The sequence below is a fragment of the Triturus cristatus genome, chromosome 4_2 (assembly GCF_964204655.1).
Source record: "Triturus cristatus chromosome 4_2, aTriCri1.1, whole genome shotgun sequence".
NCBI lineage: Eukaryota > Metazoa > Chordata > Amphibia > Caudata > Salamandridae > Triturus > Triturus cristatus.
This window is the reverse complement of record NC_140586.1, coordinates 701943842-701969374: the sequence shown is the minus strand read 5'-3', so window position 1 is coordinate 701969374 and position 25533 is coordinate 701943842. Positions and strand designations below refer to the sequence as shown.

General features: G+C 48.0%; 1 protein-coding gene across 1 annotated transcript in view; it reads right to left on the bottom strand.

Moving 5' to 3' along the window:
* The window catches only part of TTC22 (tetratricopeptide repeat domain 22), a 222604-nt gene that overhangs the window by 23853 nt on the left and 173218 nt on the right, over positions 1–25533 (bottom strand). The window contains exon 6 of the mRNA XM_085602535.1: positions 9399–9551. Within this exon, the coding sequence (XP_085458661.1) occupies positions 9399–9551 (153 nt within the window). The remainder of the gene's footprint in view (positions 1–9398; positions 9552–25533) is intronic.

The window sequence follows — 25533 nt, the reverse complement described above, 5'->3', positions numbered from 1 at the left end:
GGAGTTAACAGACCGGAGGGAGAAAAGACAGCTCACATGGGACTTAGAAAGGCTGGAGAAGGAGAAGGAGGAGCAGAGGATGGCCCATGAATTACGACTGAAAGAAATAGATCTTCAGATCCTGAGAATCGGGGCACAACCTGTTCCTAATGGTGGCAGCCAAACCCAAGAGATCACCAGGGAACCTAAACCCTACCTGCCAAAGGACATAGTAGCTAGCTATGGGGTGGGTGATGATATCGCCAAGTGGCTAGCGGCCTATGAGGTCTCGTTGAGGGCCCATGGGGTTCCAGAGAAGTACTGGGGAGGGGGATTGTACAAGTACATGCCTCCAGCTGGTAGGGATGCTTTATTGGCCCTCGAAGAGAATGAGCAGACCCACTACCCCACCATGAAACTGGCGCTCATAAGGAAGTTTGGACTAACACCCGAAAAGTACAGACAGAAGTTCAGGGGTAGTCACAAACTGGGCACACAGAATTGGGTGGACTTCCTGGACTATGCAAAGAAGGCACTGGAAGGTTGGATTCAGGGCAGTGAAGTGAGGAACTACGAGGGGTTGTTTGACCTAGTACTGAAGGAACACCTGCTCGAGAAATGTTTCCCTGAACTGCGGCAACACCTGGTGGATAGCAAGCTGACCAGTCCCCGGAAGCTTGCTGAGGAGGCGGACATTTGGGCTAGTACCCGGGTGTCCACAAGGGGGACTGGAGGGGATACTCAAAAGGCCGGACAGGGCGCCCCCCAGAAGAAAGAGGGAGGGGAAAAGAAAAAGGAGTTCTCCAAAGGCCCCCAAAATAACTTCCAAGGGAAGGGAACAGGATTCACCCCTAGGGCTAACCCACCCAGAAACCCTAATCCTGGCCAGAGTCAGCAGCCAAGGGTTGTCCATTGCTATGAGTGCGGTGGCGTTGGACACTATAAAGGAGATCCGAAGTGCTTGAAACGACCACCCCCTCCCACTGGAGGAAAGACCCCCGGAGTAGCTAGTGTAGTGCTCGGGGAGGAGATGCCCTTAACTAAGGGAAGGGAGTGGGCGGGTGTCACTTTAGTGTCCCTGGGAGAACGGGAGATGGTTCCTAAGATCCAGGTGCCCGCAAATACCGCAAAGTATGGGCAGTGGGTCACCATCAACGGCCAAAGAGGGGAGGCTCTGAGAGACACAGGAGCCAGTATGACTATGGTACGTAGTCAACTGGTGTCTCCAGAGCAGGTAATTCCCGATGTACTCCACCCAGCCGCGATGGCTGACGGCAGAACAGGCCACTATCCAGTGGCCGAGGTTCCCTTTGAATGGGGGGGGGTTGCAGGTTCACTTCGAGTTGCCATAAGCCCTGCCGTGCCAGTCGATTGTCTGCTGGGGAATGACATGGAGCACAACGCTTGGAAGGAGGTGGAATACCGGACTCACACCGAGATGCTGGGTACACCTGATTGGGCCTGTGTTAGCACAAGGTCCGCGACTACCCGAAGAGGGAGTTCATTTCGGCTGGAGCCTGGAACAAAGGCCCAGCCAGCTGCCAGTCAAGGGAAGAACCGAGGACAGGAGGAGCCTTCCTCGGCGTCCCCACCCCGTAGGACGGATAGGCCACCGGAGGTGGTGGACCAGGAGTCTGCGGTGGGGGACGTTACCAACCTGGAGGACCTACCCATCCCGGCCGAGTGGCACGTGGAGGGAGGCCCGTCCAGGGAGGAATTCTGCCAGGGCCAGAGGGAGTGCCCTACCCTTGAGGGGCTGAGGCGACAGGCCGAAGCCCAGGCAGCAGGGAACGTTGAAGGGAACTACAGTGTTTACTGGGAGGATGGCCTCCTCTACAGTGAACCCAAGGCACCCCTACACGGATCGTCACGAGCCTTGGTAGTTCCTCAACGTTATCGAGCCTTCCTTCTGGAGTTGGCTCACGAGATACCATTGGCAGGACACCTGGGGCAAGACAAGACCTTTGCCCGTCTTGTCCCACACTTTTATTGGCCTCAGATGAAAGTGTCGTCCGATACCTACTGCCGGACATGTGTGTCTTGCCAAGCCAGTGGGAAAACAGGGGTGAAGCTGAAAGCTCCCCTGGAACCACTTCCTGTCGTTAGCACCCCCTTTGAAAGGGTGAGCATCGACATTGTGGGTCCATTAGATCCGCCGACTACAGCTGGTCACAGGTTTATCCTGGTTCTGGTGGATCATGCCACACGGTACCCAGAGGCAATACCTCTGAGGACCATAACAGCACCTGTTGTGGCAAGGGCCCTGATGGGAATCTTTACCCGAGTGGGTTTTCCCAAGGAAGTTGTGTCCGACAGGGGGACCAACTTCATGTCAGCGTATATGCGGGCAATGTGGAAGGAGTGTGGAGTGACATACCGGTTCACCACTCCTTACCACCCCCAGACAAATGGTCTGGTGGAGAGGTTTAACAAAACCTTGAAAGGCATGATCAGAAGTCTGCCTGAAAGCCTGCGGAGGAAATGGGACGTCCTCCTACCCTGTTTACTTTTTTCCTACAGGGAAGTGCCACAGAAGGGAGTGGGCTTCAGCCCCTTCGAGCTTCTGTATGGGCACCCTGTACGTGGACCTCTCAACCTGGTGAGAGACGGATGGGAAAGAACTCCCAGAAAGCTTCCCCAGGATGTGGTGAGCTACATGCTGGCCTTCCGGAGCCAAATGGCTAAGTTGTGGAAGCAAGCTTCTGACAACTTGGAAGCCAGCCAAGCAGTAATGAAGGCGTGGTATGACCACAATGCTCACCCGGTGGAGTTGGAGCCTGGCCAGAAGGTGTGGGTGATCGAACCGGGAGAGCTTAGTGCCCTCCAGGATCGCTGGTCAGGACCCTTTGAGGTGTTGGAGAAGAAGGGTAAGGCTACCTACTTGGTGGACCTGAAGACCCCTCGTCAGCCCCTGCGGGTGCTGCATGCCAACCGCCTCAAACCCCACCACGAGAGGCCCGAAGTCATCTTGATGATGGTGACTGACGGAGGAGAGGACGTGGAAAGCGAGCCTCTCCCTGATCTGTTTGCGTCTCAAGAGAAGGATGGGTCGGTGGAGGGAGTGATTCTCTCCCCATCTCTAACTCCTGAACAGCAGGAGGACTGTCGCCAGTTCCTGGGGCAGTACTCCTCGTTGTTCTCCCTTGTCCCGGGTAGGACTCACCTGTGCGTCCATGACGTGGACACAGGAGACAGCCCACCTGTGAAGTCCAAGATCTACCGGATGTCAGACAAGGTGAAGGCCAGCATTCATAGTGAAGTCACTAAGATGCTGGAGCTAGGAGTGATCGAACCTTCTAGCAGCCCCTGGTCCAGTCCGGTGGTGTTAGTACCAAAAGCTGCACCACCGGGTGCCCAACCAGAACTGAGGTTCTGTGTGGACTATCGGGGACTGAATTCAGTGACCAAAACTGATGCTCATCCGATCCCTAGGGCGGATGAATTGATTGACCGGCTGGGAGCTGCCCAATATCTAAGTACCTTTGACCTTACTTCAGGGTACTGGCAGATCTCTTTGACTGATGGAGCAAGGGAAAGGTCAGCCTTCTCCACGCCCAATGGCCACTACCAGTTCTGTGTGATGCCCTTTGGGCTCAAGAACGCACCTGCCACGTTTCAGCGCCTGGTAAACCAGATCCTCACCGGTATGGAGAGTTTCTCTGCTGCTTATCTGGATGACATAGCCGTCTTCAGTAACAGCTGGGAGGATCACTTGCGTCACCTGCAAGCTGTTCTCCAGGCCCTGAGACAAGCTGGATTGACGATCAAGGCCAGCAAGTGCCAGATCGGGCAGGGGTCGGTAGTGTACCTTGGACACTTGGTGGGTAGGGGAGCGGTGCAACCCCTCCAGGCGAAGATCGAGGCCATCATGGCCTGGGAACCCCCCAAGACACAGACTGAGGTCCGAGCATTTTTGGGCCTCACGGGATACTACCGCCGCTTCGTGAAGGGGTACGGAACCATCGTAGCCCCCCTCACGGAGCTCACGTCCAAGAAACAACCTCGACGGGTAGTCTGGACGGAGGCTTGTCAGCAAGCCTTTGTGAGATTGAAGAAAGCCATGTGCGAGGCCCCGGTCTTAAGGGCCCCAGACTTTTCCAAGGAGTTCATTGTCCAGACAGATGCATCAGAACATGGCATTGGGGCAGTGTTATCGCAACTCAACGAAGAGGGTCTGGATCAACCCGTGGTCTTCCTATCCCGGAGACTACTTCCCAGGGAACAGAAGTGGAGTGCAATAGAGCGTGAAGCCTTTGCAGTGGTATGGGCTCTGAAGAAGTTGCGGCCATACCTGTTTGGCTCGCACTTCCTGGTTCAGACCGACCACAGACCCCTTCGTTGGCTGATGCAAATGAAGGGGGAGAATCCCAAGTTGTTGAGGTGGTCTATTTCCCTACAGGGAATGGACTTTCAGGTGGAACATCGGCCTGGAGTGGACCACGCCAATGCAGGCGGTCTCTCAAGGTATTTCCGCCTTAGTGATGAGAACTCCCAAGGGGTTGGGTAGCTCTCCCCACTTTCAGCTGGGGGGGACGCGTGTTAGACCTGTCAGCCCTTTGGGTGGTCCCTCCTCATCATTATTTATTTTGTCCCACTTTTGCCTCAAACCCTGTTTGAATTTTTCCTTTTTGGGAACCACCAGACTTTTTAATGTTGCTGCAGATTCAGGGAGCCATTTTAGCTACCCCTGAAACTTCTGTCTGAGGGCCTGGAGCACAAAATGGTGGCCACCTGTGACATCACCAGCATCCACTGGAACCTGCTAGCACCTTCCAGAACATTCCAGAACCCTGTGACAGTTGGAGGCGGTTTAGAATGTTGGGAAGCTAAGACAGAGAGTTGGCAGTTGGAGCTGGCAGTTGGCACCTGACTGGTGAAGAGTGAGCAGCAGAAACTTGAAGGAGGAAGGAGTGAAGCAGCAGGGGTGGAAACTTGTGCCTGGAGTGGGGTCCATAAACCCACCTTTGATACTAGTCCCTACTGACTGAGCCCAGCCTGGAGCCCTGTGTGGGAAGAAGCCAGAAAAACCATCCTAAGGACCTGGACAGCAGGAACAGGCCTTAGAAACAGAGAACAGCAAGATCCTGACCTGGAAACTGGTTTCCCTGGAGTCCGACGTCGAGTAGCCTGAGACCGGGAGCCCGAGGTGGAGAAGCGGCACCGACTGGAAAGCGGACGTCGTACCCGGAGCCGCCAGAGGTCGAGAGAGGGCGCCGTCAGAGGTCGTGAGGAATACCAGAGGTCGAGGAGGAAGTCACCCGAGGTCGAGTGAGCGGCGTCATCGGAGGAGTGAAGTCCGCCCTCCGGAGTCGTCGGAGACCGAGGTGAGGTGTACCGGAGGTCGGGAGTGAGGATCGCACTCCGGAGTCGCCGGAACCTGAGAGAATCGTGCCGGAAGTCGGGAGTGGAGGTCGCACTCCGGAGTCGCCGGAAACCTAAGGAGAGGAGCACCGGAGGTCGGGAGTGAGGATCGCACTCCGGAGCCGCCGGAAGTCGACATCGAGTCAAGGCCGGCCGACGTCATCGAATCCGAGGTCGCCATCGGACCGGAGCCGCCCGAAGTCGACATCGAGTAAAGACTGCCCGACGCCATCGAATCGGAGGTCGAGATCGAACCGAGGCCGCCGACATCGAAACCGGAACCGCCTACCGGCGTCGTCAGGAACTGACATTGTGCCAAGGCCGCCGACATCGAACCGGAACCGCCTCACGGCGTCGACACGACTCCAGCGGCGTCGGAGCATCAGAAAAAGGGCAGTAAGTGGAGTAGAGGGCGCCTAAGGCCCTGTGGAGACCTGAGAGACTGCTCTAAGGGGCTAGGGAGGTGCTGGAACCAACCTGACTGTGCCAGGGGTGAGCTGGGACTAATCTAGAGAGGTTGTGTGGAGAGAGAGAGCCAGGTCTCTGGTATTCCCCCCTTGATCTACCTCAGTTTAGGCCTCAGCCTTGTCCAAGCCAGGGAGTAGACACCCTCAAGCCTTCCACATCCCCACAAGCTGTGCCTGGGCCAAATCAGCCCTTAGGAATTTAAAAGTGATCTGATTCTATGAGTGTCACTGTCAGCTTTTAAGTATTTATTAGGGGCACTGTATTTATTGTATTTAACCTATTTATTGCTTCACTGTATTTATTGGTCCACAGTATTTATTGATGCACAATATTTATTGGTTTACAGTATTTATTGCCTCAGAATATTTAATTGCCTGTATGTATTGCCCTTATATTTATGCCTTCATTATTTATGATCACCCCTAATTATTGAATCATTAAGCCAGTATTTATTTGTCCTGCACTATCTAAAAAGTTTGTATATTGTGATTGTTATTTATTTATCCAATCAGCAACTAAGAGAAAAAGAAGATAAACAGATATTTTCCTAATTTTTACGGTGTAGAGTCGTTTTTGGAACGGATGCACGCATGGTTATTGTTTGGGTACGTCGTATGCTTAGCACGGAGCCTGATTCCTGACCACTCGAGCCAAGCTACCACAGTGTGTCCGGAAGACCACCACCACCCTTTCAGAGTGGGAGTGTGGTTTTCCAACATTAATTGGTGTTCAGTGGTGGGATTGAGCTGTGCCTACGTATACTCAACAATAACTGTGGGTAGTCCATAGGCCTACGCCGGGAGTTTTCTCAAAGCGGCCTTCCTAATTGTGGGTTTTTGTTTTTCCAAATTTACTCTGGTGGTGGGAGGAGGTATTATTAAAGGTACCCCCCTGCATAGTTACTGCACAAAACCTGTCCTCTAACCTGAGTGGGCGAGATGGAGTTTGTACTAGAAAATCTAGAAACGTACACTGTGGCCCAACTCAGGGAGTTTTGCCAGCGGGAGGGGGTGTACTGTCCCCCAGGAGCAAAGAAGGGTGCACTCCAAACCAGCTTAAGGGCTTGGGGGGAGGCACGACGGGAAAGCAAGGCTGAGGAGGAAGACAGGGATGGAGAGCCTGACACCGAGGGGGCTGAGATGTACCAACCTGAGGTGGGGAGCCTGTCAGCGGGGCCCAGAACCATTTCCAGGAAGGGCAGCAGTGCCTCTAGCGGTGGCTTGTCTGAAGTGGAGTTAACAGACCGGAGGGAGAAAAGACAGCTCACATGGGACTTAGCAACAGGCTTTAGTTTATGAAGCACGGGTGGCACAATGCCTGACTCAGCTGCTTTGAGGGTAATTAATTGCATGCAGTACATTAAATGTTTGAGAAGGTGTAGCAGACAATTTGTAACTATACCATGATAAGCTGCTCATCAAGTTCTGAAAAATTGCTAATCAGGCCTTAACTTTCCACTATTACTACCTTGCAAACGAGGTCTAAATTAGTGCTCAGTCCTATACATTAGGAGCTATTCAGAGATGGAAAGGAGTTGTAGAGGCGGCTCAATGTCATCCAGGAGGAAATTTAGCGGCTAAGTCCTGATGAGTTAGTCAAATATATTTAGCCTTGCCGCCAGTCTGTTTTCAAGGGTTCTTCCTTAACTCCAGGCACAAAATTGCATACTTTTGTCCATGTTTCCTGAACATAAAAATTGTGCTTACATTAAATGCCGAGCTATGATGCTTAGAGTCTCTCTATCACATCTTGGATCTTGAAACGAGAAAGTGTTGTAACACACAATGGGCCAGATTCACAAAGGTAACTTTAACTTTTGAGTACATTTACTACATTTCAACATTCACAAACTCTGAGTGAAAGTTACTACTAAAAAGAAAAAATAGTAGTAAATCCAGCACAACGCATGGTCAATAACTTCGACAGCAGCTCCCTCCCACAGAACATAATGGAGGTAGAGACTTAAAATAAAACCCCATAGGAAAAAATATTGAATTAAATGATTTGAAATTGTTACAAATATAAATAATATATACATTAATGTTAATAAAATATAAAAATAGTACATATATATTTTTTAATTGTAATTTGTTTTACTAACATATTTTGAATTAAAAATTAATGTAACAATACATATTAGTAAAAATAATTAAATTAATTTTTATTAATTCTACACATCAATTAATAATTATTAATGCACTTTGAAAAGTTTCTTTAGCTGTGAATTTATTTTTGAATATATACTTCTGAAAAATAGTTCTAATGTAATATATTGATTAGTGCATTAGTATTTTTTTTGTTCTCTTTTTAAAGTAAATGTAAAATGAATTTGAATTAATATTTAACCCAGATATATTTGTAGTATTTATTTTGGAGTTAAACAATTTTTTTTAAATTTTCCCTACAATTTATCATTGTGAGATACCGCAGTCAGGGTGGAGATTTCCGCATGGTAAAGCATGGAGAAAAATAAAAAAGCTTATTTATGTCTGCTGGATCTGCACCTTCTTAACCGATTACACCGGGTCAGGCTGACTCTCTTCACCTCAACTTCCACCACCTTCTTCTGCGGAGTTCCCCAAGAATCATTGACCAGCCTCACACTCTTGAATGCCTACATGACCCCACTCGCCAGCTTAATCCCCACCCATGGAACCAACATCATCTGCTAAGCAGACAACAACGCATCTCATTGTATCCCCCTTCACCCGAGCACCGGGACCACCTCCTGCATGTAGGAAGTCGCCAGATGGACGAAACATCGGTCTCAACCTTAACACAGACAGAATGGAACTTGTACTCTTCAGCAGAGACAGATGTCTGTGGAACTCCACCTGGTGGCAGGCAGAATTCAGATCCATCCCCTAACACAAGCAAAGAACCTTAGCATAATGATCGATGACTAGTTTGCCATGACTAGCCAATTCAATTCTATATCGGCCTCCTGTTTCCACACACTCAAAATGTTCAAGAAAATTTTAAATGGGTCCCAGTCAACACACGCAGGGACGTCACCCAGATTCTCATCACCAGCAAGCTGGACTATTGTACACTCTATGTTGAAACCAACACCCAACGGACCAGAAAACTTCAGACCATTCAAACTCAGCTGCCAGACTCACACTCAGACATCAACGCTACACCACATCACCCAGCACCTCAAGGATATCCACTGGCTCCCCATCTACAAACATGCACTCTCCAAAATACTCACACACATATACAAAGCCCTGCACAATCTTGGCCCGCCTACCTCAACAACTGCATGAACTTCCACATGCTCACCAGACACCCCCGCTCAGCCGGACAAATACTCGCGCACACCCCCCACATACACAGAGCTACAGGTTGAGCCTTTGCCTACCTAACTTCCAAAGCCTGGAACAACCTTCACCTTTACATCAGTGCTGCTTCCTCAGTTTGTGAGGTCTGAAAAATACTGAAGCACTGGCTCTTCACTTAGACATGGCATTGACTCAACCTAGGCAGCATCTGCCTCTCAGTACTATGATACCCTCCAAGGTCAATTGCGCGTTCTACAAATACACATATTATAACAGAGAGAAAACAGGAGATAGCACTGTCTTTACCTGGCCCATATCCAAGTATGTTTTGAGACAAGGACAAACATTTAAAATGCTTTCCAGGTCTGATTTGGCATTTGTGAGATTCTTTCTTTCTGGCAGGCCACCAGCGCCCATCTTCACACGTTCAAGGTCTCGGATGTAAATCTTGATATAAATCTAAATATAAAAGAAGTTGTCAGGCTGTTTTCATCAACAATCACTTTAAGCACAACAAAAACACTTCCAGTAGACATGTATAATCATCCATATTGTCCTTGTTTTATTTTATTACGATCGTACAAGCAATGATTGAGATAGATGCCACATGGAAACTTGAGAAAAATAAGGACGTTCACCATAATATCAGGAGTAGTGTAAATATCATCATGTGCACAATCACCCAGCCAGCTCTTCTTCTTTCCCTATCAACTCATGAGAAGTCACATCGCAGGGACCCAGATGAAATGGCAGGACGTGATATCACATGACCTTTAAACTTCACAACAATACTTAGGTTCAAACAACAAGAGTCCAGGATTAATAAAATACCAAAATAAGGGATAAATGAACTCGCAAAAAGTGATCGCAAATTCGGAACTGACTTTTGGCAAGTTGAACTGGATTTTGCAAACTGACTTATCTACTATCGGGTCAGGTTGCAAAATCACCCTTTGCAAGGGGTCTCAGAACAACCTGCCAAATTAATATTTGTTAGGCAGGTTGCAATTTGCAATGCCCTATGATTAGCTGCAAGCACAGGGGTGGTGGTCTCCAAGGGACAGCAGGCCCCCATTCCTGTTAGCATTCACAATCAGGAAACTTCTTTATTTTTTAATTTTTTAAAGAAGCCTGAGTTCCTTAAAGGAATTGGTGCTTCTTTTAAAATGTAAACTCAGAAGGGGCAGGTAGTGACTCTGTGTCACTATCTACTCCACCTGTGGATGCCAACCCGATTCCCAAAGTGGAAGGGGTCCCAAGAGTACCTCTTATCCTTTGCAAATTGGTTATCAGCTTCCTTGAGGAGTTGGTAACCAGTCAATGGTTTGCAACCAGATTTGCAGTAGCAATCTATTGATACACAAGATTACAAAATCACAATTTCGAAGGAATGCCCTTTCCAAATTATGATTAGGTATGGGTTGCAAAACCAATTCTATAAGTCGGAAAAACTTTACCAACTCGTAAAATTGTGTTTACATTTGGGATTTTGCGGTTGTAAACCCAGTGAATTGCGAAACGGAAAGTATGCGGCTGCAAAATCCTTTAGAATGTGTGACCTTACGTTGCTAAAGTACATAAAACTCTATTTTGGTCAAAGGCCCAAATTTTTGGTAGGATGTTGTCATTATGCATTAGGAGTGTAGACTTGAAATGCTAGAGATGAACAATCACATACCTAGATACTGCCATTGTATGCACACTTTAACCTGAAATGGCAAAACACAAAAATCATATGCCAAGTCCCAGTCATCACATACACAAGCACAACCACCAATGGCCTTAGATAGTCATAGTAAACAGACACACCTATAACACACCAAGCTTCAAATGCCAAAATATCAGTTAAAATTACTTGCCACACCCAACCAAAACAAGGTATGCGGAGGTATACCTTTATAAGTTCAGGTGTAGCAGCACGTGACAGGTGCAGACCCAAGAATGCAACTATAGCCTCATTCGCTCCAGTACATATTCCCATTGTATCCTCACTGTTCTAAGGTATAGCCTACAATTCTTATGACACACTCCCTAGGCTCAGGTTTAGCTTCAATTTTCGAATACAGTCTCCTCATGTACAGTTTCAGCATAACCTGGCCAGTGCTGTCTGCCTATGCACAATTGGGCCAGAAATGCAAAGTGCAACACCTACATGCACAGGTGTAGCCTCAGACTCCTACCACCTACCTTTAGCCTCAGATGCTTAACACAGTCTGTCCATATGCAGCTTTAAGTCCTCATTGCACAGTGGCTGGAATTATAAGTTACGTAGGGTTTATGTCACCCGGGCATTACTGCGTGCGATAAATTCTATATCCCCATATTACATTTTGGCAGGTCAAACCTCCTGCAATTTGCTGGGAAAAAATGGCTGATAATTACCGGAATGTGCAGATTAGTAATAACCAGAATCTGAATATAATTCCCCATTATTAGGGGAAATTTGTTATAAGCACAATTTATAACCTTCCCCCGAGCCACTCATTTAGAGGGCCTTAGCCCAGAAATACCAGTGCAGCTTATCCATCAGTAGGTTTAATTGCATATGTGCAGCATGTCCCTGTGCATGTTTGATGGGGCCCTAAATGGTCAGGGCAGACTTCATATGCACATGGATTGTCTCAAACTCCCAGCACAACCCAGCCATGCATAGGTACTGGGCCTCAAAGGCAGAGTACGCCCTTTCAGTTTAGCTACAAAATCCCAGTTCAGCTTTCCAACACGTAGACACACATCACCTGCCTAGTAAGGCTTCCCAAGCTCATGTATAGCTTCAGATGTCCAATGCAGCCTCACCATGGAACCTCAGAGGGCTAGTATAGCCTGTTCAAGAGTGGATAGGACCTCAAATGACCAATACATCTTCCCATGCCAGGTTTAATGTGACAGGCTCTTTGCAACCTTCTCAAATGCAGAGGTACCCGTAAATGTTCAGTGCAGCTCTGCATGACCACATCCTTTAAATTCCATGGTCCCAAAGGCCAACTCTGACAAATACATGGTGCAAGTGAATAACTTTAACTACTCGCCATTATAAAACGATTTCGATTTTTTTGGGGCAGATACATTAAAATGGAGATATGCATACCTAACACATTTTGGTAACCTATCACCAAAATAATTAAAATTGGGGCCAATGAATTGCTTCTTACATCTCGGCTCGCTGAAGGCCCATTTGCCAGGGAAGTATAGCAATGCACATGTAAAGGCCCAAGCACAGCCTACTAATTTCGATCCAAATGTGCACCAGTTTCAGTTGTGAGGCTCCACTCTAGAGGTTTTCTCATTCAGACATTTCTTTTTCTTTCTCTGATCCATCAAGGGAAGGCAATGTTATTACCCTCTACCCAACCTCTAACCCCTCAAGACTATAGTAGACATATTAGTGTATTTCTGAACAATATGAGGTCGTTAAGGGTGTTATGTGTTTATAAATAAGTGATATCTGTGAACGGATCTGGTGTTAGTCAAAATATTTAGGGCCTGATTTAGAACTCGGCTGACAGATTACTCCGTCACAATGGAGACGGATATCCCGTCCGCTGAAATATATATCCCATAGGATGTAATGGGATTTATATTTCGCCGGATGGTATATCTGTCACTATGGTGATGGCATAACCCGTTCGCTGATTTCTAAACCAAGCCCTTAGATTTTACTGAAAATAAATGTATATTCTTTATACTTACTCATAGGGGATTTTGGCAAGCCCTTTTTATCCATTGGTCTGCTTTAGTGTCATTGACATTTTACTTCCAACCGCCCCAGCATACAGCATGTGGCACTGTGTCAGCCCACATCAGCGACTGGTACCTTTCTCTGTGAGCGACTGCTCAATGACAAATTTGTGACCCACAGATAAAGTAGTCCCTTTTAATGCAAAATATATGGTCCAAAGTGTGTTTTTTTAAAACAAAACAATTATCTTTAAAAATGTTTTAATACTTTTTCTTTTTTACTTTAAGAAAGTCCGGTAGCTTCCCAGACCCATTACAAGCACTGCTTCCAGTTGCCATGTTTGTGACAGTGGTTTTCAACCCATTCCAAGATGGTCACCCTTGAATGTGTCTACACACAGAAGGAAAACCACCTTTGAATTTTTTGTAAACCTTTATTAGAAAACATTCAAAGACAGTTTTCTGTGCATACAAACATGTCGGCACGCACCAGCAGCCATTTTTTCATGTACTTATAATAAAGATTTACAAAAACATAAAATATTGGTAAAGCCAATGGCCAATGCCAGCCTAGTGGCTTTTGCATTGTCTGTTTTTGTATTGAGCACTGGACATGAGTGGATGAAGAGTAGGTTAAAGCAGTGTTTGATGGCCTTGAAGAGGGCCCTGGTGTTTCTTTCTGCCTGTGGTAGTGCGTTTTTCTCTAGGGTTTATCAAGTTTCAGAATTTCTGTTATCCTCAGGCTTTAGAGAAAGCGCTTAATCTGATTAGCAAGCTGCAAATAGCAATGAGTGTGCAGAATGGTCTTATCTGGTGTTGGTATGGGTTCTCACCATTCCACTGCAGGATTTGGCTTTGTATAAAAAACAAAAATGTATAGGACACCTTGTTCAGACACAAATTAATGGATTGAGCATGCTTATATATACACACACAATTTGAACCATTTACTGGAGGAAAAGGCTGCTGCCAGTAGATGATCAAGTGATGAAATCTGAACAAGTTCAGTCTAGCAACTGAATATATTTGCAATAGTATCAGAATTATATAAGATGAAAATGGATAGTGTAGAACAGGAGAAGTGAACTTTACTGAAAATGGGGCAATGTGTTGGATTTGACTTTACACCTCAGAGTGATATTTGTGCCTAAACTAAAGAAACTGGCAAAATCTAATAAAGCCCTTCCGAGGCTATAACACACCACTAAGAAAATGGACGAAAATTCTGACAAGTACCCTGTCACCTGTCCCAAACGCGGCGTGCGACAGGGAGATGATCACCTTTAAGAGTTGTAACAAACTGAGCTAGGGGTGGGCGAGCCAACCAAGTAACAGGCAGAGCTGGGCCATGGGTCGCCTCTGGCTCTACAGGCTGGAAAACGAGCCGACCCTTGGGAATAGTGGCAAATAAATTATTCAACAAAAATCACGTTAGAATATGATAAGGTGTCTTCAAAATGTAAAATTTTTTATTTCTTTAACAAGCCAAAGCGTTTCACCGCAGTGTATCTAATTATATCACGCATTGAGAAGTATTTATTAAAAGTGAGCTTTCAGACATGCCCTGAGAAAAACTTCTTCTCCAGCCCTGATGACAATGCTATTAGTGAACTAAGTCAGTCGTAATGTGTACCCTACATGTGGCCAAAAGTCTTATTATAGACCAGGTGTCTCCAACCAGTCGATAGCGAGCTACCAGTAACTCGCAGAACTCTTGAGGGTAGCGCCAAGTCTTGATTTAATATTTAACTAAGAACTGCAATAAATAAGTGTTGTGCTTTCCTTTTAAAGTTAAGGAAAGGCCATGTTTATTTTAAATTATTATTAGGCTACTGATAGCAGAGCCTGATAATGAACAGTGCTACAGTCAGATTCATGACCCAACTGGGTCATAGAGGTTCAGAACTGAAGCACTGAGATATTTAACTATTAAATAAAAGTCGTTCTCAGATCAATATTGGAGCATGAGAACAAAGCGATGTTTCTGAATGCTTTTAAAAGAGAGAATATTAAATAGAGATGAGTTAACTTATTGATTAAGTTAACTCTTCATTTTAATTTTTTCCCTTCTCAAAGTGTTGAATTTACAAACAGCAGGCACCTTGCTCCTAGTGGCTGGTAGACACAATACCATATTTATAACTAAAAAATACAGTCATTTTCTTTTATATGGGAGAAATTCAAAGGGAAGATAAGATGTCACTTAATTTCCTCACATTCAAACAAATGACTGTGTTTTCCTGTTATAAACACGGCACCATATCTACAGGACACTAGTAGTAAAATGCCTGCTGTTTGTAAAGACACTTTGACATGAGAGAAAATTTAAATGATGAGTTTTCTGTAATGCATATAAACAAAGTTAACTCTTCGATTTAATTTTCTCCCATGTCAAAGTTTAGCATTTACACACAGCCATATTTATAACGGACAAATAGCCATTTTTGTTAAATGGGAGACATTTAAAGGGCAGAAAAATGTTCCTTATTAAGAATATTTTAGCAGAACATTTTTCTTGGATTTAAATTTCTCCCGTTTAAAAAACAATATATTGTAGTTTGTTTGTGTTGTACATGTAACAGTGGCACATATGGAGAAAGGTATGACCATACAAATACATTCCATTTATTCACACATGTCCATACGCACTTACAGACCATGCACTCAGTGACACACATGGCAGCCCCATCACAGTACCCCTAGTCACAGTCTTATGTTCAAATCATAGTATTGGGCTCCATGGACATTAGGTTTTAAGTCAGTGAAGCTGGGCAATGAGGGTCTGGTAAAAATGTGCGAGTTACTCGGCCTTCAGTAGCTCACAACGATTTTCACTGTTCAGAAGTAATTCTCATTACAGAAAACATTGGAGACCCCTGTTATAGACAAAGCAACCTTATCGGCTACTAAATCAAACACAAGAGACGTTTTTGTTCAGTGCACATCCTGAACTCACATATTTGAAGGTGCTCTCAAATGTGATAATGAACAAAAAGAAGGCTCGGTGAAATTACAATTTTGCTCAAGATCACACAATTTGGTCAAGCAAGAAAGCTTGATTGATCCCAGATTCAATTCAGCCACTAGATTAGTACGTCTTTCCGATATCAAAGATTAATGCTTTGCCCATAATTCTTGGACAATCTACTTTTTGGTAGTTTTACAGAGCGCTTCACAACAGACACAATACATTACACCTTTTTTTTGGCACTGGGAGATTTGTCTGGATTCACACAATGCTGAGCTGAGGCCAGGATTCAAACCTAGCTCCTCATGTTGCATGGTCAGTAGCTGTAGCCATTAAGCCATATGACCTCCTGCGAAATCGGAGCTTGTTTTAAGCTTAAGGTTCCAAAAAGACCTTGAGCTGTGCCAGAGCGCTGCTTCTGGCTCGAGCTTTCTGTGAGTGGCTCACCACTATCTATGAGAAACTACTGGAAAGCCATGAGTATGAACCTGCAAGACTGATTTCACAAAAATATATGTAAACTCTCTCCTTATCCTTTTAAGGATTTGTGAAGAGGAAGGTGTAGTGTTGTGGGCCCTAGGCCCACATGCTAACAATAATAGACGCGGAGACAGGGTGGTTAGGTACTGGAACTGGCCCGGGGCACGTGCGCCCGGCCCCTTTTATTGACAGGGTCACCTGACTGGTGACGCCTGTGGTGGGTGGGTGAATAGTGTGGGTTACATCTTCAGTGGAACACTAGAACGTATCCAGCTGGATACTACATCCCTCCCAAACTTTAATAAAAAAACAAATAACAGTCCAACCTTGAACAGAACAAATAAACAACAATAGCACCAAATGAGTCTCTTCAGGCCATCAGCCAGGCAGCGCTGGAGCTTCGGACCGCACGGTCAGGATGCCTTCATCTGCCTCGACAATGTTCTTTAGACCGGCCTGGTCTCGCGGTGTTGAAGTTTATGTATAGAGTTTCAATGCTGGTGCATCTGGAGCGGAGGTGGAATCCACTCTGGAGGGTCTCTCGGGTGCACATGCCTTGTGGATGACAGAACTTGCAGCTGTTGGAGACGATCTCTGTGAGTGAGGCCTTCCTTTGGAGGTGGCGTGCTCGATGGCCTTCTTTACCCCTGACTGATGAGCGACGTCCGACTTGCTTCTCTCGCCCGGACTCCTCTCTCACTGAAGCCTCTTGGAGAGCTTTCCTGCTGGCTGCCATGGGATCGTGCGGGGCTTCGTGTGAGCTGCGCGAAGGCGTCGCTGAGGAACTGCCAACAGACTCACAGCCAAGTCGCTCATGTAGCCTCCGATGGTGGTGTCTTTGTCTAGGCATCCTCGCCGTCTGGAGTCAGGTTATGCGCCTTCCTCTGGCGATCTTGTGGGTGACCAGTCTTCAGCCGTGACCTTCGTGTTTCCTGCGCCGGACGTGGAGCCGCGGCCGACACATCTCTCCTACTCGGACTCGCTTCGTGCGGGAACTCCGATGAGGCCCTTGTCCCCTGGACTGCCACGTGACCACGTGGGCTGTACGGGCCTTTGCGTAGGCCATGTGTAGGGGTCGCTGCGGAACTCCCAACAGGGCACGGCCAAGTCTTGTGTAGTCCCCAAGGGCGGATCTTCCAATGGCCGGGTGTGCTCGACTTCGGCAGGCTGTAGGTTGACTGGGGTGCACAGACTGTTCCTGGGTGATTCGCCTCCTTGCGCTCCGGTTGTTTGGGGCGTGTGTGGATTCACTTGGGTGGTGCGATGCTCCTTGATGATGATGCACCTGGAAGGTGGTAAAAGGATGTTAGTTTTCTTCAGTGGGCAGACAGGCGGTGATCTTCTGTCGGGGTGACCTTAGAGCGTGAGAAGGACTTGATGGACTTCGTGGCACCGCTCCGTTGACTTCAGGCAGGTGCACTGCGAGGTGTGGTGCTATCGACACCAAGCAGCCGGTGACAGGTGAGAGGTCGGTCGAACTGCGAAGTGTGGGGCCAGGACGCAGATCGCGCTTACTAGCAGCTTACGGTAGGTCCTCCCGCGGAGCTGTCTCCAGTGACGTCTCTGCACCCCGGTGGCTGGCTTGTGTGGATGAACACCTTCCTCAGTGCTGGTGCGAGTCCTTGGTCCTGTCGCTCTTCTCTGTTCCATCTTGTGCGCCTGAGGTGGTTGTCTGCCCTGTGGCGTTGTGCCACTGTTCTTTCTTCCTTTGCGGAGTGGCGTTCTGCCACTCTCTTTTCCTCCTTCTGACCAGATCCTCACTTGGATGTGGCATCCTGCCACATGTCTCATGTTTGGGTCACATGGATATCTCTCTGGTCGCGTCCAGTTCTTGTGACAGTCTTCAGTTTTCTGCAGATCTGTCACAGGCCTGTCCTATCAGTAGGACTTGCTTCTGCCTCTTGGGGACCTTTCGCTGCACCATCCTCTTGTCCAGGATGTCGCGGTGCTCCTCTTCTCTTCACTCGAGGGCGTCGTACTTGCGCCTCAAGGCTGTGCCATCGTGGCACTTGATCCTGCCTCCATCCAGGCATGCTTGTTCAAGTTGGTCACTTCGAGTGGCGTGCTCCTCACTTGTGGTGCGACGTGGCATCTGCCCTTGTGTCGCCTGTTGTTGGTGCATATGTTGCGGTGGCGGCTTGCCACGTGGAGTGTGCAACTCTCCTCCTGCCTGATGTGGGCCTCTGGCGACTTAGTCCAGAGGCAGTGTGGAAGAGGACACTCTGCTGTCTTTGGTCCGCTGAGGGGCTTTGCTGGTGCAGTGGAGATGTAGATGCTCTCCGTGTTGCGTGCAGCATTACTTCTCTGTGGAGAGGTCTCTCTCCCTCCTGGGCGTCTGCCCGGGCTGACAAGCTTCTGTGTTCCTGCGTCGCGCACCTTGGACTTCGCGCTCTTAGTCCTTCTTCAAAGTGCTTTTTGCTGGCACTTGGCGTGCTTGTTTTCTTGCTGTAGGGTCTGTTCACCACCAGGAATGTGTGGCGCCGTATCTTCGCTTTGCTGTGGCATCAGACAGTCATTGAGGGTGCGCATTTTCTGTGTGGGCTTGTTTAAGTCGCTCCCTTTGTGTCTTCCTCAGGCTCAATGTAGCTGCGGGGCTTTTGTAGCGGACATAGTTGTCAGCGTGCAGCTGGCAGCGCTGCCTTTGCTCCCTTTTTTTTTAATGTCCTGGCAGCCCCTGTCCTCTCGGTGGTGCTGTAGGCTATTTGAGGAGTCAACCGTACTTTTCTTGAGGCTGTGAGCAACTTGTGAGCGCTACATGAGAGGTGCTGGGTAAGAGTCTGTGCAGGTTCAGAGATTCTTCTCTTATGAATTATTTCACGTTGCTGCTCAGGGTAAGATGTGGGGTGCTCCTGGCCCTTTCGTGATTACCGTTTCTTCATTGATGCAAGCCAGGTCGGGCTATTTTCCTTACATTCTCTACCAATGCAGGGTGCAGTGTGGTGATCCAACACTAGGGGGTCATGTGCTGCCTTGCTGCTCTCGCTGGGTCAGTCTCTGTTTCATCTTTGACCTCACGGTGTTCAAACTGCTGCTTGCAATCTATCTTTTGGGGAAACCGCCGGCTCAGAGTGTTACGAGCTGACTGATTTTCCCATCCGCCAACTCTGTGCAGGAGGCAGCATATGTATACTAATTTAAAATGTCTCTTTTAGAACAGTCTAGGTATCTGTGTCCTTTAGAACCATGTAGGAACTGTGACAGTCTTTGTATATTCAATCACTCCTGCTGGGTGCAGCGCAGGGGAATGGCCACTGGGTGGCAGTGCAGTGTTTAAACTCACACGCTCCGGCGATCTTCTTTCCTGGAACTGCGGGCTTGGCTGGCACTGAAGAGGAAGGTACTGGGCCCTGTGCTGTTTTGGTGTGGGAACTCAGGAGTTAGGTGGCGCTGCAAGCGATTGGAAGGAGGCCACTGCAGCTGTTCCTGAATTCAGCGGGCCTCGTAGGCGCTGGAGGTGCGGTATGGTGAGGAACACTTCGTAGAGGTGCGGGGGTAAAGAGGGGAGCTTTCGCGGGCACACCGGTGAGTGAAAACTTTTTGCTGACCTATGCCCATAGTGTGGAGATTTCACTCTTGATCCGTGTTTCTGTTAATTTTCACTTGAGCCATGGCTGGCACTCTTTATTCCTCTGTTGCAGAGGTGACAGATGGCCTCTAGGTGGCGGTGCAGCGCTATTCCCAGCACGGGCCCCAGCAGCTTTTCACCTCTGCGGGCCTCGCGCTGTGGAGACTGGTGGTGCTGGACACTCTTTCCTGGTGGCTGTCCAGATGCCGCATGTCTTCTCGCCCAACCGGGCCTCCAGGAATCTACTTCAGCAGGGTAGGCAAAGACTTGACAGGCGTGGCTCATAGTTTTGATCCGCCAGCACCGCTTCGCGCTTGCCCGTGGACCTTGGCAGATGGGCGCTGTAACTCTTCGGGCATGTTCAGTTCTACCGCATCTCGTGGTGCACTTGAGGGCAGGTGCGTGACAGGGCCACAGGGTTTCTCACCGCTTCGGGCACTCCTTGCTTGCAGTGGGCCCTCCCAGGCCTAACTTGGGCAGCAGAATCTACCGGTTTGTAGCATGGGCTTTATCGGGGCCGGTGCAGCCTTACTTCCTGCCGTTTATAAATTTATTTAGTTTTTACTGTGTCGCTGCACGTCCTCTTTCAACTGCATTTCAGGGAGGGGTGCCGGGCTGCGCTGAGAGGCCAGGTTGCACGGGTACTACCCGCTGGGTGCTGCAGTCGGGCAGGAAACTTAATTTGGCAGTGGCCGTCTGGACATTCAGAGCTGGTACGAATTACCTGCGCTTGCCAGCCAGTACTGCACTGCACTGCCATAGCTTCACGCATTTCTGAGTAGCGCGAGTGAACATTGAGCCGCGGGCAACTTCAGTACATATGAGCAGTCCTTGGCCCTGCTGTACCTGAGGGTTGTTCGAGGTCTCATCCGCTCGTTGCTGTGGACCCCTCCTAAGCACGCTGTCCGCCTGGTCCTGCCGCGATTCAGCATGCGGGCAGCAATGGGAGCACTGGACTGTGGGATGCGACCAGTCTCTTCTCTCCCACCTCAGGGCTGGTCAGGACAGCGTTGCCGGCGAGTGAAGGGTGCCTCGGGCCATACTCCCTCCTTGAGGAACTGTGAGGTGGCGGCTACCTCACACTTGGGATAAGACCCCCTCGTCGCCATTGTAGTATTGTGGGCCATAGGCCCACATGCTAGCAATAATAGACGTGGAGACAGGGTGGTTAGGTACTGGAACTGGCCCAGGGCACGTGCGCCCAGCCCCTTTTATTGACAGGGTCACCTGACTGGTGACGCCTGTGGTGGGTGGGTGAATAGTGTGGGTTACATCTTCGGTGGAACACTAGAATGTATCCAGCTGGATACTACAGAAGGGTAAGGAATTATTTCACGATTTTTGAGAAATTGCTCTCTAAGGATGCTCTGAGAATCAGGATGCCCAAGGTCTGGGCCAGAAAGCGGCCTTGCTGTGCGAGTTCTTCGCAATGCACAAACCAGGGCGAGATGCTGAGTATGGGCCCTATTGGTTTGCATTCTTTACATTCTTCTGGTGTCATTATTCACGCGCACCAGAAGAATGCACAATAGGTTGTGGTGGGGGGATTTCTGGAATGGAAGGGAGCGGGGACAGGTGGTGTGTTCCTTCGTGAGCAGAAGGTGGTTTTGGCTCAAGCTGACTTGAATACATCTTACCACCTATTCATGTGTTCGCATCTTTACACTGGCGAGGAGTTAGTTGCCAGTCAGCATGACGTTCCACGCGTCTTCGGTTGCCGATTCTGGGCTGAAAGGAGCCAAGTTTAAATCCTGCAGTGTCCTGCCGCCTGCTGAAGGGAGAAGTCAGCTGAAGAGAGAAGTCTTCTTGTTTCTTGAGCACGGTGTGGGGCGTACATTACCCCATTCCAAGGTACTGTACGAAATAGATTTTTCAGCGCATGGAAAACAGCCTGACTTCCTGCGCATCTCCTGCCTTCAGTGCATGCCTCAACATCGTGACTCCTCCTACGCGAGGCGGCCTTCTTAGTTTTGTATCAGTGCTGATTCAGAGTGATTGGCAGACTGCTTTGTATGCGTACATTTGTTTTGGTGATTCACACACCAGCCCTTTCAAACCAAACAAACACTGGCGTTTGCAAGAATCTGGAATTGTAGGAATCTGCTACACAGTTGTCTGGTCATGTTTACGTTTCGGTGATTCGCACACCACTTTCTAGTGTGTGTCTATTTGAGGTGACACGCCCACCTTGGCCTACCAGCCTTAGAACCAACAAGCATTGGTGCAGGTGCAAGATAACATAACAGTTTTATGGTGCTGGTCACACGTTTTCGGTGATTTGCACACCACTTTACAGTGTGTTTCTATTTGCAGAGACACGCACACCAACTCAATTATATATCTCATGACAGTCACAATATTTTGTGCACCTGTGCAACCGTGTACATCATAAGCACTTAGCGTAACACACAAATTTGGGGCATATAGTGTTTTTCCTTACCTTACCATTCCTCGGACTAGGGCATCATGTAATAAGCGATAGCGACACTGGTGCATTTATTCCTAATCCAGCATCTCCTGAGTCAGATAGGGAGAGGTGAAGGAAAGGAATCAAAGCATATCTAGATGTTTTCGAGTGAGAGTCTGTCACACACAAGAAAAAATATGCCATCCTTAGACATTGCTTGGGCTCAGAGGGCTGCAACATTTTGAAACACATCCCAGAGGAGGTCGTTTTCATGGTCGCCGGTGAAGGTGATGGGGTAGAAGATGAGTATACTACAGCCATCAATTCCCTGAATACATGGTTCAAAGTGTGCAAAAACGTAACTTTGCAGGGACACCACTTCTTCAAAAGGGTACAATTACCTGGAGAGTTCACATTACGCATTTTAGCAGCCTCATGTGAATATAAAACATTTGAAGAAGAAATGATAAAGGATCAATTAGTTGAGAAGACAAGTAATAGGAAGGTATAAAAGGCCCAACTATCTAAACCTGACTTGACATTGCAAAAAGCCTTAGAGATAGCAACGAGAATAGAAGGTACTACCTCATATATGGAACAGATGACACTAACTGATGCGTAGGTGCAGTCTCAAAATGTCCTAGTGTTCAAAGGAAGTACAAGGAAATGAAAGAAAAGATGGTTCAGGAAAAGGCTGATGGGAACGAAAGGAGTTCAGCTAGAAAAGGGTTAGAGTGTTATAGATGTGGCAGCACAAATCATCTAGGAAATGCCAGAGTGTGTCCAGCCATGGACAAGATATCAGCTAAATGCTCAAAAAAGGGACATTTTGCAAAGGTGTGCAGATCATCTGGCAAAAGTTCATTGAGAAAAGTGCACAACGTAGAACTGTCCACTGAAGGGGAGTCGTCGTCCAGTGAGGAGGATCAGATCTTCACCAGCACGGACGAAGAAGGTGAAGTCCATGATGGGGAGATTTGTGGTGGACATTTGTGGTGTTATTTTGCAAGGATCAAGAAGACCATTGTGTTCAGTGAACATTAATGGTGTGCATGTCAGGGTTTTAGCGGACTTGGGGTCCCCATTCACCCTTATAATGAGAAAGTTTAGAAGGAGCTATTCCGAGGTCTGGATCTAAGAGGGACTTCTATAAGCCCTGTGGGCTATGGTGGGTAAATCACTGACGTTGTTGGTGAATTTGATGCGGACTTCGAATTCAGAAGCAGTAAGTCTCGAGGAGTCATATTTGTGGCAATGGATGATGCATGTCTTTTGGGGTGGAAGGATCAGGGAAATTTATGAACCATAAACTGGATCCTAACAATCCCCAACAAGTCATACTAAAGAAGGACTATATCCAGGTACAAACAGTCGAGGAGGAGACATGGGAGTTCATGTATCCTGAAGTTTAAAAAAAATAACTGGGTTTGTTTAAAGGTTTTAAATTTAAAATTAGATTGGTTGGGTGAACCCAGGTGGTGGTACATAAGCTCCAGAGGGTACCTTTAGCCTTGCAGTCAGAACTAAAGCAAGAATTGGACAAGTTGTGGGCCAGTCGTGTGATAGAACCAATCGAGTCCCCTCACTGGGTGTCTGCTGTGGTTCTGGCCAAAAAGGCGAATGGTTTCTTACGTATGTGTGTGGAATTGAGCGATCTCAGGGAGCACATATAGGTAGATCAAGATCCCTTACCCAATATTACACCGATAACTTCCACGCTCAAAGGGGGTAAATGGTTTAGCCTATTGGATATGACATCAGCATATCACCAAATTGATCTACACCCCGATTCCAGGCCTCTCATAGCATTCATTACTCTTTCAATTCAAGCACAGGCCCTTTAGACCAGGGATGCGAAATTTAATAAAATATCTACTTATCCACAGGATAGGTTGCTTCATAAATCTACTTGTCCTGTAACAAAATCCATGCTTGCAATGTTCAACACTCCGTCCATCATCCCCTTTGGTTTTGCTTTGTTTGCCCTAAGTTGGCAGGGTATGCCTAGACGTGGGCCCCTTGCTCACTTTGCCACTGGATTCAAGCTAGCCTGGCTGATGACGGCTGATTAGCCAGAAACCAGTCCCAGGATACTTGTTTCCGGTCCAGGGAAGACATGGCTTGGCAGTTCGGGCTGGACTGTTCCCATGAGGCACAGGGTTAGACTGATTTGCATATGGCAATGTCTGAACTGGGGTGGCGGAGTGAGCTAAAGAATGATGATGGATTGAAACCCAGATCAGTTGACTGGGGGTGAGTGCTTGCAATGTTCAACACTCCGTCCATCATCCCCTTTGGTTTTGCTTTGTTCGCCCTAAGTTGGCAGGGTATGGCCAGACGTGGTTTCCTTGCTCACTTTGCCACTGGATTCAAGCTAGCCTGGATGATGACGGCTGATTAGCCAGAAACCGGTCCCAGGATGCTTGTTTCCGGTCCAGGGAAGACATGGCTTGGCAGTTTGGGCTGGACTGTTCCCATGAGGCACAGGGTCAGACTGATTTGCATATGGCCATGTCTGAACTGGGGTGGCGGAGTGAGCTAATGAATGATGATGGATTAAACCCAGATCAGTTGACTGGGGGTGAGTGCTTGCAATGTTCAACACTCCGTCCATCATCCCCTTTGGTTTTGCTTTGTTCGCCCTAGGTTGGCAGGGTATGCCCAGTCGTGGGTCCCTTGCTCACTTTGCCACTGGATTCAAGTTAGCCTGGCTGATGACGGCTGATTAGCCAGAAACTGGTCCCAGGATGCTTGTTTCCGGTCCAGGGAAGACATGGCTTGGCAGTTCGGGCTGGACAGTTCCCATGAGGCACAGCGTCAGACTGATTTGCATATGGCCATGTCTGAACTGGGGTGGCAGAGTGAGCTAAAGAATGGTGATGGATTAAACCCAGATCAGTTGACTGGGGGTGAGTGCTTGCAATGTTCAACACTCCGTCCATCATTCCCTTTGGTTTTGCTTTGTTCGCCCTAAGTTGGCAGAGTATGCCCAGACGTTGGTCCCTTGCTCACTTTGCCACTGGATTCAAGCTAGCCTGGCTGATGACGGCTGATTAGCCAGAAACCGGTCCCAGGATGCTTGTTTCTGGTCCAGGGAAGACATGGCTTGGCAGTTCGGGCTGGACTGTTCCCATGAGGCACAGGGTCAGACTGATTTGCATATGGCCATGTCTGAACTGGGGTGGTGGAGTGAGCTAAAGAATGATGATAGATTAAACCCAGATCAGTTGACTGGGGGTGAGTGCTTGCAATGTTCAACACTCCGTCCATCATCCCCTTTGGTTTTGTTTTGCTTTTGTTCGCCCTAGGTTGGCAGTGTATGCCCAGTCGTGGGTCCTTTGCT